This window comes from Poeciliopsis prolifica, unplaced genomic scaffold (assembly GCF_027474105.1).
Source record: "Poeciliopsis prolifica strain line A6 unplaced genomic scaffold, Auburn_PproV2 SCAFFOLD008, whole genome shotgun sequence".
Classification (NCBI taxonomy): domain Eukaryota; kingdom Metazoa; phylum Chordata; class Actinopteri; order Cyprinodontiformes; family Poeciliidae; genus Poeciliopsis; species Poeciliopsis prolifica.
Window position 1 is genome coordinate 14,628,372 of NW_026562383.1, and position 18,514 is coordinate 14,646,885.

An 18,514-nucleotide genomic window follows, 5' to 3' on the forward strand; every position below is an offset into this window, starting at 1 on the left:
TGTGTATCCATATAAGTAGCTGGACATTAGAGCCCAAACTAAAAGTGGGATTCAGTGGACTGAGAAGATTGATAGGGATGGATTGTGAGAATCAGATCACATGGTGCAGAGAACGATATAGAAACAGGCATTAGCAAAAAGCTGAGACTTAATAACAAAAACTCTTAATCCTGACCAAAAGAGCTTTAAAATCACAGGCATTATGTGGCGCTCATAAAGCAAAACTACCTATCAGTAAAAATACAGGATTTGGGGCTTTGTTGAGTACGAGGTACTTTTACTTGTCTGGCTGAGGCAACATTTCAGTGGGTCAATATTTCCTACTGAGAGCAAGAACAGAAAAAAAAGAATGTCTAAAGGCAAACCTTGTTGAATGAAAAATTAAAGTCAGTAACACGTATTTACATTTATGAGGCAAGGGTTTTTGTTTCTCATCCAGATGGACTCCCAGGCCTGACACAGCCACATACAGTCAGACACACACACACACATTGAAGTGTAGTGGAAAAAAAAGGAAAGAGACGGAGGAAAAAAACTTGGATCCCTCCGCTGGTTTGTGTGTTGGAACAGGTGAACAGTTTGTACTCCAGAATAGCCATTACCAGCACTCTGCAGCAGGGCTGCAGTTGGCTGGAGCTGAACGCAGCATGGCTCAACAAAACAAGAGGCTTATTTTTTCCTCCCTTTTTGTTAAAATGCAGATATGACCAGCTTCTCTCCGCAAAAACAAAAAAAAAAATATTTCTTACAGCTTCCAGTCCACTTTTCCAATTTTTTTTTTTCACAGAAAATAGCCCCACGAATCTGACAATAACAGCAAAATATGCCGTGAATATGCTTAACAATATTCTTGTTGTTGTTGTTTTTGACACATTTCAGATTTATTTTTCGTAGTTTTTATATTTTCTAAGTGTGTTTTAAACTAACTCTACTTAATAATAAGTTTATATGAGGGAAAAATAAACAGCACTAATCTGAATATAAACAGTGAATTACTGAAATCACTGTAGTGTAATATGAACCCAGGAAACAAATAAATTCCATTTCCAATAAATCCACACAATTTTGGTGAGCTACTCTCCAGGTCCATTTGACTACACACGTGTGTACTATAATGAGCTGAAGACATTATGCCTAATTATGTATTAGACTGTGTTAGAGGGCCTAACAAAAGCTTTTGAAAGGGACAATTACGTTTGTTGCTTAGTTACATCGTTAAAAATATACCGAATCAGTGCAGATTATAGTGGGCGAGAATGCACATGTACGCCATGAGCGTTGTTGCCAAAATGCACAAAATTCAGCTAATCCGGAATTTTTTTTTTTTTTTTTTTTTTGCAATGGATGGGAGTATAAGTGGTGTATCTCAACTGTTAAAAAATACAAGCCAAAAAAAAAAAAGAAAAAAAAAGAAAAGTGATACCAACAAAGAAAAGGGAAGTTTTAATTTAAATCAAGTGAACTGATGCACGCCTCCATTCAGTTTTTATTGTATGGAATCAATGGGTTTGGCTTAGCTATTAAGAAAGGACAGATGAGGGGTCTGAAATCTGGCCTCATCAAGAGGGGGTAAAGCCACGCCAAAAATATCATGGCAGATCAGCTGTCAAAACTTCAATTTGTGGACGTGAGACACAACTAATATGGGCCCAGCAGTGTAGTCTTTCACTTCCACTGCACAATGACTGCGGCTGCTGGCTGATGGCAGAGGGAGGGGAAATATGAATGCAACAGATGGGATTTTAAAATTCAGCGTCAATTGTTCATCAAAACAGACAAAACAACAGGACATCTGTTTACCTGCTGGAGTGTCAATGTTTCTCAGCTCTTCTTTGTCCTGTGGCGGTGCCAGGTCCTCGCTCTCCTCTTCACATGCGTCGCTGGGGCTGTAGTGGCGGGGTTTCATCAGCAGGGACTTTCGCTTATTGACAGGGGCGCCCTGCACCCCGTCCTGGGCGCTCCTCTTCCTTGCCGCGGACCCATATGGGCTGGACAAAAAAAAATGGGAGGACAGCAGAGGCGAGATAAAAGTCAGGATGCTCATTTCAAACTGTGAAAATGTTCAACTTTTATTCTGAGCGAAAAAGTAAAAATTTCTCATGATCTGTGTAAAGATTTTTATTTTATTTTAATTTTATTGTAAGAACCTTACCTGTGGCTTTCTGTGGCCCAATCCACCAGGCCTGTGAAGCAAAGAGCAAGAAGTGTGAGAGGTAAAGTCGTGTTTGTGTTTCCACCACAATGGCGTAGCATCTGTCAACATATTTTTTCATCAAAGCTCCATGGCCACTCACAACTTTTGGACTCTTGCTAATGAAATTTTACAACATCCAGTAAATATTTGTTCTGCAGATAATGTCTTAGGGATGATATGACGCTGGCCTTTTCACCATAGATTTTACAATGCCACTGTATCAGCATAATCAGCAGACGGGTGTAGGAGTGGACTCCTCATTGATCTGAAAAAAACCGTCTCATTCAGCCTGCTCACTCTCTGGAAACGTGAAAGTACCTCATCCTTTGACAGCATTGACAACGTGATCTAAAAGGCTAAACCTATTTCCCCAGAGGGGACCCAGTATAAATCTCATTCACAAGTTGCTCCGCCACTCCTATCAAGCTCAACCAACAATAACACTTTCATGAGTTTTTTTTTTTTTTTCAAGAAGGCTTTGTAAGCTTTACACAGTTCCATGATGACATATCCAGTTTAGAGGTTTTCAATAACACACACACACACACACACACACACACACACACGCACACACTCACTCCTTCACTAATTTGAAGCCCATGTTTGAATTTAATGAAGTTATTCCCCTCTGAATAATGAAATGGCGGTGCAGTGCTCTTCAGACTGTGAAGGTAATAGATAAAACTGACAGTTATAAAGTTGGGTTGTTGAACTGATACCCCTAACCTGTGATCATAAGTGGTGTGTGTGTGTGTGTGTGTGTGTGTCTGTTTCAATATGTGTGGGTTCGTAAATCCTTAAACCTAAAGGCTGAACTCACCTGTGCTACTGATGCATGTTTTGAAGGTTTGCTCCTCACCTTCAGTATCCATCTGTAAGAAAATCATCAAATATGCAGATGATATTCCAAATTATTTATTGGAATTATTTGCTAATTTTGGCCTCAAATTAAATACGACAAAATGTCCCACAATTTTCTCACACAAAAATAGGAATAAATACGGAATAAAAAAAGTACTATAAAATACAATGAGAAGATAACATTATCAGTAAAGTAGCACTTTTAAAATGATCAAGGTTTTCATAATTACCTCAAGTCGAAAGGGAATGATAATTGAATTTTAATTTGTTTAATTGAATATATGGTCAGAACAGTATGGAGATGTATTTAAAAAAAGCAACTGCATTATTTATAAACAAAACCTCTGTCACAAGTTTCTCATGGATGCCCTGAGTTTCAAACTATACTATGGTATAGTTTGAAACTCAGGGCATCCATGAGAAACTTGTTGATTGGCCCGAGTGCTCTTCAAAGTGTGTGAATTATCCCATAAATAAGATGAAGTCATATTATTAAAAAATTTTATCCACACTGAAATGGTAAAATCGGACCAGAAACTAAAGACAATTCTAGGTTTTTAGGACCAAAGTCATGTTGTAATGCTTTTTACTTCAAGTTAAAAGGCAAACATTTCTTAAATAAAATTAGAAAACTAATATTTTGCTTTCTTAGGGTTTTAGCTGATGAACTGGGAGCCCCGAGGGCCACTTAGCCTCGAAATCCATATTTATGCACAGCACCACAAACATCTTCTAAAACACGGGTCGCATGTAAACAAACCAACCAGCATTTGGGGAAAAAAGAGTTCTGTAAGAGTGAGAAAATCATAATGACACAAAATAATGACATTTAAGTACGGACAGAACCTCACAGTGTGTGTTTAGACAAAAATAGTTGCTAAAAACCATCTACTCTCACTGACTGTTGCTTGTGGATCCCAAATAAAACCTATTAAACATAATTATTCCGGGATGGTGGTGGTGTATAGTGGTCACAGGCCAGTGAAATCTGTGAGTCATAGGATATGCTGTTACTTTTCTCTGGTAATGGGAAACATGACTCCTCTCTCTCGTTTGCTGTTGTGATTGAAGGCACTGACCTGTCATACATTTATAATAGGGGAGCAGGTGTGGCAGTGATGGACCTTAATTTCCTTTAATAAACCTTTTATGTGCCACACTCTTTATGCCACGCCGGGCCCTCAGAGGTCCTGCTCATAATAGGTTCATTACTTTTGATTACTACAGCCTATTGAGACAAACAACTCCAAAACACTATAGATTACGTTCTGTAAAAATGAGTGTAGCTCATTAGGTTATAACACTTTCCCAAACAGACACACTTCAATATTTTGTATACATTTTTTGGGTCCACACACAAAATATTTTCTTCACATCACCCAACCAGTGATTTCAACACGGATGTAATGTGGTCCCAGTCCAACTGATGTCATCATTACAATAATCCTCATTGGATTATTATAAACTTTTATACCACTTTCTTTGAATGATATTTTACACAGACCCCAGTGTTCATAAAAAAAAAAACTGATGATTATAGGACAAAGCATAACTTCAATATTTACAAATTTAAAACTTGCTATTATTTATTTATTTATTTATCCAGAAGAGTTTCAGTTTTATCATTTTCTTTTTTTAATACAAGTAAATTATCTTTTATTTACACACTTTACACACAATGTTTTGCGCAGCTCTCTTTGTGGATAACCACCCTTCAGGAGAAAATTTTGTATATTTAACTGATACAAAAAAGTTAAATATGTTCCTATATTATTTCATTTTTACTCTTAAATTACCTATTGCTTATTTCATTTTTGCTATGCCTGTCTTTGTCTGATTGATATTGTCCATTGTTAGTAGCTTAAACCAACTCTGCAAGAAAACCTATGGATGTCAGGATTTACTTATCTGCCTTGACTTCAAGTATGTCAGTGGAGTTGATTTATGATAATCTCGGCTTTTACATATTTTTTTTTTTTTGTTTAAAATTGGTATGAACAGTGAAATTAATTAAGTCTATTTCCAATGTTTTCACCTATGTCAATACTTATGTTTTAAGACTATAAGCCCCCCCAAAAAAGAAATCTTCCTCGTTAGGCAGTTTTGAATCAAACAAAAAATGAATATAATTGATATAAAGAAAAAAGATAATCCAAAGTGTGTGATGTGTTTGTAGTCCGAAAGTAGTTGCCATTCTTAATTTTGATACATTTAGCAATGGAAAATTGCTCAAATGCTTGCCAATTGAGAAAGTATTGAAATTTCCAATTTTTGTTCATATACTGCATACAAACTTTAGTTAGCTATTTCTTTCATCATAAAATAAAAATTCATCTGAGACAACAATGCAACTACAGTCCTTCATCATGTCAAAAAAGCTAATTCAGCTATATTAAAGAGTTTATTATCTGCCAGCCTCCCACAGCTCTCTTGATAAGCAAAAGCCCATCTCAGACTGTGATCAGTGCAGTCGAAAGAGCACTGACTCGCCTCCACTTACAGACTGAAGCCTATTCAAACAGTTACATAATCCTTGTGTCTTTCTCCATCATCTAACAAAACTACATACAAAACTTTGCTCTGCGACAGACCATTCACCTTTGATTGCGGTTTTCCGGGTGCACTGAAGGATAAGATGCCAGATCCACACTGTTCACCCCGGCTGCAGTTTTCAAGTTTGTTTTCTCTCAGGAAGTGATCGTGTAATTCATTATCTGTGACAGAAAACACAAAAGAATATACACTTTTGAGGTATTGGCTGAAACTTTTTATTAAAGGGAAAACTACAAGATCTGGAAGGATTTCATGAATTCATTTGTTATTTCACAGTGTGAAAATGTTCACTTTCTTATCTCTAAAGGAATAAGGAAGAGAATGCAAATTGATTGCTTGACAGAGATCAAATTGCTTGCTTCTAATTAATACAAAATATCCAAGAGGGAAAACAAGGATGAACACAATGAGTACATTAAGCCTCTTCACTTCACAGATCTTATTATAGAATTATTTATTTCTGTTAGCTTTGGAGAAAGAAAAAAAAGAGAGAAAAAGCACACATCTTCTTAATTATAGCTCACAGAGCATTTCCCCAGAAAAACAAAATTGGGGTGGGGAGGGAGGAGGGCGTTGCTATGGGGGTTATTCACACAGTTAGATTTGCATATGAATTAAGACTTAGCCTACTACTATTCTGGCTGGTTCGTCATCTGCTGAATCATATTTAAACCCCCAAAACACACACACACACGCAGGCACACAGTCACGCCCCAACATAAGTAATGTTTCTCAGAGGCCAGATTTCTCTGGGGGGGACAAAAACTGAAGCAGCCTGATGCTGAGGGTCTACGAGACTTTCCGTGTGTTAATCTGGCTGCTAACTGTCCTTGAGCCCAGCCCATTTCTCCCCCTAACCCCATCTGCCAGCATTCCCACTGCAGAGGAGGAGAATGGGTTACAATTGTGTGTGTGAGGGGGGGAGGTTTGGAGAGCGGGGCAAAAAAGAGAGAGACCTTCCCAGTCCAGCAATCATGAATAACCATTGCCTTGCACCATTATCAGGGGACCCTGGATCCGAGCTGGAGATGTAAGAGAGAGCAAACGCGTGCACGCGGTGATCTGGACTTTACTTTCACATTTTGGTTGTTAGTGATGCCATTATTATTATTTTCATATTATGCTTTATAAATACTCTCCAGCTGCCATGGATATTCATCACTGACCTTGAGTGTTTGAGTGTGTGTGTGTGTGTGTGTGTGTGTGTGTGTGTGTGTGTGTGTGTGTGTGTGTGTGTGTGTGTGTGTGTGTGTGTGTGTGTGTGTGTGTGTGTGTGTGTGTGTGTGTGCGTGTCTTGCCTCAGTTCCCAGCTTATCCGTCCACTTGGGATGCTCTTGTGTAATTAACACAAACATTATTGTGACAGAGTAAAAAAAAACAACTCTGTGCTGATACCTCATCTTGAAAACAATAAAGCATGCCACAGTCACAAAGTAAGATTCTGGAGAGCACAAAATTAATTACATTATTTACATTTCCTTTAGATAAGGGGGTACAGGCGATATGATGGAGGCAAATGAGATTACACAAAATAAGATTTCAAAATGTCAGAGCTGCACTCCCAACCAACCAACTGTTATGATTAGATTACTCTTTTAATATAATTACCGTCTAAGGCTGTGTGTGTGGAAACAATGCATACATAAAAAACAGCAGCCGCGTATTAACTGATCCCCCCACTCTCCCCGTCCCTTTTCTCTCTGAGTCTTTTTCTCTTAACCTTTCTTCAACAGTATCATTTTGAATTATAGGGAACGGATGGGTGCTCTGCACAAGGTCACTGTCTGGTGTGCATTCGCAACCCCCCCCCCCCCCCCACCCCTCTTTTGCTCCTGTCTTGTTTTTGTTTCCTCTTCCAGAAGCGCACTGAGCGAAGGGTTAAAACTGGAATGGATTTAATTATGGAATGAATGGAATTATAATGCGCCTGCAGCAAGTTTTCCTCCTTATTTATTAAAGCAGCTGATGGGCCAGGTTTGATGAGCCACTTCTGGCATAATTGAGTCATCACACAAAGAGGGTTCCTCGCATTCAGAGTGGTTTTATCAGCAGCAAACAGACCTGATTACTGGCAATTACACTCTGATCTAGGGGAAGGAGAAAAAAGGGTAAATGTGCGGGGTAACTTTTTGTGTTTATAGTTTACCCCAGGAATAATTTTCACATTAATTTTACATGCTAAGTGTTTTCTGTTTATGTATAATAAAGAGCAAACGGCAGGAGATAGGACCTTTTACTTTCATATTTCCTTGTAATGAAGGTCTATGGGGGATATAGTTAATTGATCGCAATTTATACTTACACCATAGGGGGTTTTAGTGTAAAGAAAGTGAACCCAGCCTGTTTTAGCTCCAGCAGCATAGTGTGCTAGCCGCAACATACCTGTTTGGATAAGGCTCACACCTCTTCCTGGGCAAGCTGCTGATTGCTTTTGCCATTTTTCATTGAGATGCAAATAGATTCATGGAAAGTAAATTAAGCCTTGGTCAGACAGTGAAATCAACTTCTGTTCAGAGAGTATTTAGATAAACAACTTTGTGTTGTGCGCATGCGTGCGTGCGCTTTTGCGTGCGTGTGTGTGTGTGTGTGTGTGTGTGCGTGCGTGTGTGTGTGGAGGGGGGATTTTTGTTATCATCTTTTTTGCGAGGTGGCCATGAAGCCATCAGACATTCTGTGTCTAAATACCAGCTGGACAGTCCAATAACTGGAAAATAAATTAGGAGGGAAGATGGGTCACAAAATGTCTGTGTTTAATTTTAGGCTTTTTCCTCCACTTGAATTTCACAACAGGTGATTGATCAGAACATGTATCAAACAGGTGAGGGCTGATTACTTGTGTTACGGTTTACACATATTTTTAAAAGTTATGGATTTAAAACTGCACCTTTTTCCCATCACTGTTCCTGTGGTTTATAGTGTTTTTATGCAAAAGCCAGAATCAGAGCAGAAGTGACGGAAGTTATTGTTATTGTATCAAACATAGTGCAGCTTTGCCCCTCCCCAAATTGTTGCTGCACACAGTTATTTAGTTGAGTGAATGGAGGCTACCACACTTACCCCTCACTTAGAAGTAATACAAACAAAGTTTTCTGTGGCTGTTTGAGGCGTATAGGTTTTTATAAGAACCACCCACATGATTGTTATTCACACTGTCAATCAATTGACATAAAGAAGACCACTACGCACATACATCCTTAGAAAATAGTTTTTTTTTTTCTCTGAAAGACGACTGCTGAACTTATACCTCTCTTACAAGAAAGACAAATTCAGTTATGTTGTGGAGATTAAAAGTAGGGCCACCTATTGGTCTTATTAAGGTAATCTTGTTTGAAAACAATACTTGGCAGGCATGGTGTGTCTGTTAAGCAGATGATTGCCGTCTGGCTACCTGAGCAGGAAGTCTGTCCTACTAATGTCTGCTTTTCATACTTTGGCAAATGCTACTAAATTTAGAGGTTGCTTATAATTATGCCTGAGCCCATGTATAGAAATTTATTTTTATTGAATAATTAAAATTAATAACATTGTTCTGTGTCCTGCAGTCTAAATATGAAAAATTGTAAAACAATGATATTTTTACTAACGGCTATTCCATGATAATGTCATACAGGCTCATATCCAGTAAAGATCAACTGATAATTCCTTAAAACAAAACTCTGATGCCAAGTTTATTTTATTTTCCCATTTTTCAATTAGATCATACAAAAAGATGCTCAGTAGTCTTGAACTTTTTGAGATTTGTTTCAGTGGTAAAATGAAAGTAAAGATCTTTATGTGCTTGCTTCAAGGAAAAGAAAAAAAGCCTCATCTTAAAAAAAAACCCTGCCAACAATTTATGAGCATTCCTCTGTGTAAAGGAGTTTAGTGGTTTCATGCAGACACAGGCAAAATCCTGAAGTCAACTGCGATTTCAGATATAACAGCCTCACAGCTATCCTGACGGCCAAGCAAAGTGTTTGTGCCTTTTGCCAAAGTGTACTTTTATAGAGAAGCGTATTGGCATCTTATCACTTCTCCAAGACAGAGACGCTTCAATAAAGGAGCACAGCTCACAGAATTCTTAACAGACAATTAGGAGGCTGGCTAGAAGCTATCGCTTCAATGATTTGTTATGATGGCAAAACTACAGGGGAAACTTGTTGTTGGACAGAGTTAGCAGGAGTCCCATGAAAGAGTCAGATGGTGACACCTTTGCCGAGGTGATTTATGAATCTTGTAATCGCGTTCCAAAGTCATCCCAAAGCCTTTCCTTCTAAATTGGGTTCATCTGGAGCCGGACCACACAGAGGCACCGAGTCCAGATTGTTTCTTCTAACATCAAAGAGCCAATTTCAGTTTTTGACCGCATTTCTGCTGCTTTTAGTCCCCTTATCTCATAAAAAGGACCTAGATGATATGCTATTTTATTTGTGAATTTCAATCCAATTAGGGACACCAAAATATTGAAACATGTAAAATTTGTATCCTCCTCCTCTAAGCCATTCATCAATAGCGTAATAAATTGAGCAGCGCGCAATTCATCCACTGGCAAGTGTCCAGCTTGTCAAACAGCTCCTGTGTTGGGCCGAATCTTTGAATTCTATCATGAGCATGCTTTTTCAAACCTGTCTAATTTGGGGACAGGTGTTTGGGTGAAAAAAAAGAACTTCCAGCTCTGGTGTGACAATGAGCAGAGTAATCCCGCTCATTGTCCCTGCCCAAGGAGCCCCTTTTCATGGAGGAGGTCGCATGAAAGCTACCAGGTGGTCTGCAATTTGGAGAAACGTAGTAACCGCTCCAGCTAATCCCCCCTTTTCCGTCACAAAAGGCAGGTCTCCAGTGCTCTGGGGGGCTCCCGGGGGGGCAAAAGGGAAAAGTTTACAATGCTCACAGAGGGTCTGAAAGGAGTCAGGGACTCGAGTGGTGATTCCTAATCAGATTGCACTGAAGTGAACAGCTCGCATGGCAGCTGTAGTTTTCCCAGGGTTAATTACCTTTCACTGCTCTCTCTAAATGAGTCAGCTGTTCCTGTCATTAAACAACTCCACTCTATCTCTGCTCCCGTGTCCTCCTCACACATGTGCACACGTGAACACACACTAGCCGACATTATTTTAAACGCGTTTGGTATAGCGATCAAAGACTGTTCAAAATATCAGTTATTCGAGAAACTGATACTCTTTGATCAATTTCCTTACCACTTAATGGACATGGGAGAGCAATTTCAGATCGGTGTATTTTGATTTGCGCCGCTGATTTTTATGCATATGGGAGGCAGTGGTCCCAGTGCACCTCCCATATACACTGATTCAGAACAATAATACCAGTCTGTCAAGGTCTCATTGTAAACGGTTCCCGTTGTACTAATGGAACACATAAAGGAGCACACATGCTCACATATGTGCACATGCAAACATTAGCATACGCACATACACCACCAACACATGCACAGTCCAGCTCGAAACATAGATGTTCTGTCATCAATTCTGAACAATCTGTCTGCTCGCTGAGCTCAGCGGCTCAGGATGTTGGGGGAGTTTTAAGTGAATTTTGCCACTGTATGGTAAAATCCCTTGGCCACCTGGATTACAAACTCTAGTCCTTTAACTCATGCCAGTATAAATCCGTGTTAACTCGGATTTACCTCTGCCATATGAATTCTCAATCTGCGTAAGCTTTGTTTGGAATGAGTCGAACAGAAGTATTTTGTGCCGTTAAGGATGCCCGGTTGTGAATTTTTCTCGTTTTTCAATGAAACACACAGGGGAGATGGTTCGAGACTAAATTAGTCATTAGAACAACTTGAGAGGACTGAGGCAGAGTTTTATTCCAGTCAGTCTGTGACGCCGGTGCGGCCCTTCACGTCCAGGTGGAAGTGTGCAACACTGCACTGTGAAAGCCGCGTAACCATGGCAACCAGCATAAACTCAGAAAGGGTTCACTGTGAACAAGAGTTTAAGCTACAAATAAGTATTTGGGTCACTTATAGAAGATCTTTTATTTCTTGCACTCTTAAGTTAAAACGTTAACAATAAATTGAAGATTTTATTTTGAGAATAAAGTCTTAATGTTTACAAATGAGTCAGAAAAAAGTGAAAGTATTGTTTAATTAATAAAGTGTTTGAAGTAAACAAAATGCTGAAGCTCCTGTGTTCCATTAAAGCATTTTAATTATTCCTGATGCAGCTACTGTTGATCTTTTAGCTCAATTTATTGATTGCAATTTTTGTAATCTTTTTCTCCTCATCCCAGCTTTATACACAATATTTAGTATTTTGTGAATACTTTTTTTTAAAAAAACATTTTTAATTTTTTCTGTACATGAAAATAACTTTTTTTGTTTGACCATTCTACTAAATTAATCTTGCAATTGAGTCTTTTTTTTCTGGAAATAGTTTATAAAGTTTTCCATGTCAGACTAACTTCTTGAAAAATTGTCTTGAACTTTTATGTTGTCACTTTTATCAATTACATTTTTGGTTGAAAAATTATTTGTAACTTTTTCATTTAAACTCATTTCTCATTATTTTTTTTTTACTTTTCTTGGAAGTGTTTTGACTCTTTCTCTTGTAATTTTGACTTGTCTTAGAGAAATGATTTATTTTGACATTTTTCTAATAATTTCTTCAAAAAGTATTTAGACTTTTTTTTTTATTATAATGTGGGTGTTTTGATCAATTTCTTAACTCAAAACAGACCATCAACAAAGAAGCCCTTGCTATTGTTTGCTATTCATCAACAGACCTTTGTACATTGTCTTTGTAAACTGCCATGTTTACTTTTTAAAACATAAATCCGGGTCTGCAACCAAAGCCATCGTGATAAAATAAAACATGGCAAAAGCAGCCTGGATGATCAAATTAAGTATTATCCAATCTCTAACACTCACACACACACACACACAGACACACACACACTTCTGAGTTAAGCCAGACTATTTTGTACTTAAAAGGTTAGCAGGGCTGTTTTGTGAGTTTGATCTGTGCTTGCCAAATCAGCAGATGGTCCATGAATATGATTATATGCATCAATACAGGGAGTAATCTTTGACAAAATGTAAATTTGACTTAAGTCCAGGCTTTAATATACACCATGGACTTTAACCCACATTCGAGCTTGACACAAGAGCACGATATGCCAAAGCACTTGAATTTTGTACACTGATGTTCTAGTCTAGTGCTACTATTCTGGGGATTTGAAAACCAGCGCCAGGCAGTAGGTAAAAAAGAACCACACAGTCTAATTTGCCTGTGTATGGAGAACAGGCATCTTATATTGCTAAGTGTGCAACTGAGCAGTTCGGTAATTGATTCAAACTGAGCTTGAGTGCTTTAACAAAACAATCTTTTGAGCAGCCCTCCTCTTGTCTGTTAAACACTTTGCTTTTAGGGTAAACCGTAAAAAAAAAAAGACTAAACTACAAAACTCAACTAAAACATCTTAAGAGATTTAGCACCAACCAGTATTATTTATTGAATACAAAACACGTTTTGCAGACAGGAAAATAAAGTTAACAGCGAACCGAAAGTTTAAGCAGCGATTCAGAAGTTAAAAATGACAAAACTAAAAATGTGCCAGTGTTTCCCCGAGTCCCCTATTTCAGAAATGAAATTTTAAAAATGACTAAAGCATCCCTGTCATTGACCCGGTCATTAATCCACTTATCTGAGCCTGAGGATTACACAGCACAGCGCATCCTTACGCAGGCAAACAGAATCACTTGTCTCCCCTATACGTCTGAACGCTCTCGCGTTAACATGTCCGACAGGGCAGAATCACAAGCTTGACTTACCATGCCCCTTTTAGCCTTTGTTTTTCATCTGTCGGGGACATCAGGGAGGAGACGGAGCAGAAGGATGTCGAGGTGGGGTTACGGGATAGTCCACGGTGTCGCTGCTGCGAGAGCGCGTTTTGGTTGTCGCGTGTACGCCGGTGTGTGTGTGTGTGTGTGTGTGTGTGTTCATGTGTGTGCGCGCAGAGACACTGTGATATTCCCCCCAAAATCCTGCTCTTTTTTTTTTCTTTCTTCCTTTTTTTTCAGGGTAGCCTTTGTGTCGTTTACTTAACAACCAAACTCATTAGCTGCTGGGCTACAGTGGGCTGAATTATTTTCTGTGTAAATACACCACTTGGTGATCCTCAAGGTAAAAAGCTCTAAAGGTCTTTTTATGACATATATCACAGATTCACATCAGGATCAAGAACAAGATTCGTTTCTGGGGAAAAAAAAAAAAAAAAGAACTAAATGCAACAGTTATTATCACTGCCTTTAGGTGAGAAATTTCACAATTAAAATTTATAAGTGAAAGTATATCACTTTAATAAAATAATTTATATATTCATGCAGTCTTAATTGATAATGCTTAAATGAAATAGAGAGATTTGGAGAATTTTAAACTCAGGTCCCAGGATTTGGAAGTAAATGATGTGAAAATAAGTACAAAAAGTCTCCCTATAGTTTGTGGAAATAGTTATTTATTTATTTATTCATTTATTGTTTATTTGAGCTGTCCCTGTTGGTGCAGAACGCCTAGAAAATGTAGCCATTGTAAGTACTTGAAGTCATGACAGCTGTCTATAAGCATAAGGGACATGTCTATTGGCCAACTTGACCCTTGTTAGAAAACAAAACAAATACAAAAAGAGAATACTGCAGCCTGGGACTGCCGAGCCGGGTCACTGGAGATTTTCCAGACAAACGCCGCACAGAGGAGGGGAGGGGAGGAAGAATAAAAAGGACAGGCTCAGAATCTCATTTTAACAGACCGCACACAATCTGGGCTCCCACAGAACTATCTCTGCCTGACCGCTTTCTATTTATCCCTTATCAGTGTTTACCAACCGCTAGTTTTCTTTCATTCACACTGTGAGGCAGTTCTCTTACTATCAGTCAACAGCTGACACCGTGGAACAGCCTCAAAGGCAAGAGGAAGGGATCAAAACTAAACCAAAGCTGTTTAAACAATACAACAGAGGAAATAAATTCATAAATCCTAATTCTTCCCAACCCACGAGGGTATAAGCAGATCCTTTATAGTTAGGCCAACAAACAAAACCGCAGCCAATGAGGTACATTACAATCAAGGTATATTCTGAAATATATTTCGAAAAAAAAAATACAGATAAAAAAAATCCAGTGTATTATTAATTGGAAGGATTTTACAAGCTTGCCCTGTCAAGCACATTTACGAATTAAGTGAAAGGATTTTTCTTTTTGTTTTATGGTGTTTTTAGGAAAATCATTTTCACCACAGAAAGGTTTGGAAATGTATTTTCCGCCTACACCACCTACAGATTAACACAATTTTCAAAATCTTAAAGTTATAATAAAATATCTAATTGAACGTATCTTCTCTGAAAGAGACAACTTTTAAATAAATTTGGTGTCAGCGTAAAATATGTAATTAAGACCTCAATATTCACCGTGTTTGTTTCTTTTTAGCTGTAATTTCTTAATGTGCAAAACATAATATTACACAATAAAATTGACATCTAACCAGTTTTAAACAAACCCACAACTACTTTGGAGTACTGCCTAAAATGTCAGTAGAGTACGGTCAGACTAAAAACTAGGAGCTATAAATCCCGCTATTGCTCTACAATTTTCCCCCTTTAGGATACACAGACAGCACTATTTTTACTGCAGTGCTTTTGCAAAAGTTAAGCAATTAATTACATTTATCCGATCACCAGCTGCTCAACAGCAGATGGATAATTTCAGAAAACCTTAGTTGAATCGAATCCACATAATTCCTTTTTCAGGATTAACTGGCTGAAGTTTGAGTTGGGGCCGAAAACAGGTAACATGGTGTGTTTTAAATCGGTTCTGATTTGTGTGATTCTGTCAGACTGCCCTGAAGACACTTGGACTAAAATTCCCAGAACAGTAAGAAATTTTTGACAATTATACCTAAAACGGCTTTTTTATTTAGTCAGAGTAAAGGAAGATCTACGTTTCCAATTCAGTTGCTGTCCGTTTTCCAACAATGTGGAGGAGTTAGTAAGTTTCTAAATCGGTTTCTTTTTTACAGCAGGTACCATGGACAGTTCCTTGACAGCAAACACTGGTTACATTAATGAGTTGTGAAGCAACTAACATCCATGGGCTTTGAAGAGGAAGGGGTATGGATGAGAGAGGAGCAATGTCTTTTATTTATCACAGCTGTGACACACAGACCTGCCACAGCCCTTTGCTGCTTTTATAATTAAAACAAAGTGTAGAGGTGTAACTTTGAAAGCACTTTCTTTCTCTTTCATGAATAACTGGCTGAACTTTTTCCAGTAATTAAAGTCTCGGATTAAAGCGTATTTGTGAATTTAGGTGTGTGTTTGGAAACAAGATTAAAAAAATAACTATTTCTGAAGAAGTGGAATATATTGAACGTTGAAATATGCAGATGCCCCCAGAAAACTGTGCAAGTGAAATGTTATTTACAACTTAGATATAGAGGGGACCATCTGCTGAAGATTGAAAGTCATGCAGTAACCTATTTACGCTTTTCTCATTCTTCTTTTTATTTTTTTCAAGAAGTCCTCCTTTTGCTGAACAAGAGTCGACTTAAAGACTGGTCGTACGGGGTAGATTAGGAGCCATTAGAGAGCTGCGAGTTACTGGTAAATCATGAACTTTTCTAGCTAGCATCCAGCCTCCTGAATCAATAGTTACTCTGGAGACTGCTGAGTGCTTCAACTCCTCACAATTTGTTTAAACCTAAGGGTTGTCCACGTCTGACACTAAAAGTTAACCTCTCAACTGAATTATCATCACTCCAGATTGAAGATTTGCACATCTTTTCAAACTTTAACATGATTACCAGGCAAATAATTGCAGAAATTCAGTGTTGTTTCGCTCCAGCTGACTACTCTTTGGAACATGTGAGACAAAGTGATTTGTAATTTACTTTATGGTCACAATTTGGATAGTTTTCAAACTTCCAATACAAATTATTTGAAACCCAGAACAAGAGGCAATAAAACACTTGCCTGACTGCTCAAACATGTTATTGGAACAGAAAGTAAATGTTTAAGTGCATTAGGCTCAGTGGTCTTGTATGTACAGCTGTCACTGTCAAAGCCACAGGCAACCTGACAACGCTTTGTCTCCTCACACAATGCGAACATGTGTTCTTCTAAGACAAGCTTATTCTCTGCACAAACACAGCAGATCTAATCTGGGGAGACAGTATCTCATGCTATCTGGATGATCAAAAATAGGTCATGCCTCTCAAAAAGCAGTTTGAGCCATTTAATCTCCTCTCAAACTGTCTGAAACCTGAACAGAAGCTGTGCTTGCTTTCCAGCAAAGATTTTGAAAATGCCGGTTTTAGCAGACATGCAGTGTTCACCATCAGTGCAAGATTTCTTTAAATACCCCCTGACATGGTACAATACAATTGCCAGCATAATTCTTTTTTTTCTTCTTCTTCTTCTTTTTTTTTCTTCTTTTAATTCTCACAGCAGAAGTTAAGCAGATGGGTGAAATCTAACTGTGAATCTGAATAAGTTTCCATCACTTGTATATTTCAGCTCCCGTTTTAAACCTGCCCAGACAGCATCTACAACAGCATCAGCTAAAAGCCCTGTCATTATACGCACGCAATACGGTGGATCAGTGATAATAAATGCTAACCAAACAGTCAGTATAATAAATAAAAAGAACTTTGACACCAACCTATTGCTGTGATCCAAAAAGTTTGATTTTCTCCCAGTCTCTTGATAGCTGAGCTGGTGCTGCGGCTTTGAAAGGTAGTCCCCAGGAATATGACATACTGTGCCTTTGACAGCCTCGAGATAAGCACCTGCGTTCGGGTCCCTTTTTACGTCACACCTCCCCATTCACAGCCCTTCAACATGATGCACATTTGCACATCAACAGCCACCAAACCCCCCTCCCCATACCTTCCCTCCCGTCCCTCCTCGCTCTACTCCCACATCCGCAAAAAAAAAAAGAAAAAACAACACACAAACAGGCACACAAGGAGGCAGATGCGCGCACTAGCCTCCACTCAGGCGCGCGGACGCTTCCACAGACACCACAGATTTTTTTTCTTTTTCTAATGTGAGCTCACTGAGGATGAAACTTACACCCAGGGTCACACACAGAGGTGATCTTTTTCTCTTCCTCCAACTCTGTCAGGTTTTTTCATATACAACAGTTTTGATTGTGTGCTTAAAAAGAATAAACTTTCACTTGCTTTGTGGTAAGACCGGGGCATATGCCCTCCCATGCTCCTCATACATCACTCATCATGCAAATGAGAGGGAATGTCACTCCCCAGCAGCAGATGGCCAGGGACGATAACAATGGCTCAACAGACCAGTTTCAGTGTCTATGACTTTATCGCTACGACAACAACAAAAATAGAAATAGAAAAGTTTACTTCAGAGTTAAGTCAGATTTTCCTCCTTTTTAATGTTGGTAACTTTCTCACTCTTTGTGAGTTAAACACGGAGATAACATTTTTTTTTTTAAGAACGTTCTGATTTTAGAAAGGGACACAAGGGATTTTTGGTGACTTCAGTAAGCCTGGGATTTTACCTGCTGGGTGAGAATTTAGCAGGGTCTGGGTCAATTCACCCCTTTGCCAATTGATCTCCCCATTTTGCAGGCATTCATTGCCATTTTGACCCTTCCTATTTCCGTTGGCCCTGTAAATTGGTAAACAAACCTTTCATACACATGTATTTTACCCAATGCTGTTAGTTTTTATTGCAGTTTGGTATTTTCATAAACCAAAGCCAAATGACAACAAAATGACAACAAAATGCTTAAAACTCACATGTAGCTTAATTCAATTGAATGCTATTGTTTAAGGACTTTACATTAAACTCTGTCCTGGTTTATTTCAGTTCTGATTTCTGTTTGAGTCTTTTGACTCATAGACAATATGACATACTTTTGCACTTGTGAAACTATAACAATTTTGA

The 18,514-nt window shown here is 38.5% G+C and overlaps 1 protein-coding gene across 5 annotated transcripts in view; it reads right to left on the reverse strand.

Moving 5' to 3' along the window:
• Positions 1 to 17,422, reverse strand: part of st18 (ST18 C2H2C-type zinc finger transcription factor) — a 35,343-nt gene extending 17,921 nt beyond the window's left edge. For 2 of the 5 annotated variants that reach the window (XM_055032968.1, XM_055032970.1), the window contains exons 1-5: positions 17,259 to 17,422; positions 5,654 to 5,769; positions 3,015 to 3,066; positions 2,153 to 2,183; positions 1,801 to 1,988 (exon numbers count right to left, since the gene is read on the reverse strand). In XM_055032968.1, the coding sequence (XP_054888943.1) occupies positions 1,801 to 1,988; positions 2,153 to 2,183; positions 3,015 to 3,066 (271 nt within the window). In that variant the 5' untranslated portion in view covers positions 5,654 to 5,769; positions 17,259 to 17,422. Of the gene's footprint in view, positions 1 to 1,800; positions 1,989 to 2,152; positions 2,184 to 3,014; positions 3,067 to 5,653; positions 5,770 to 13,379; positions 13,551 to 17,258 lie in introns of those variants that run through there. The other 3 variants (XM_055032969.1, XM_055032966.1, XM_055032967.1) reach the window with 3 other exon arrangements.
• Between the last annotated feature and the right edge of the window lie 1,092 nt (positions 17,423 to 18,514).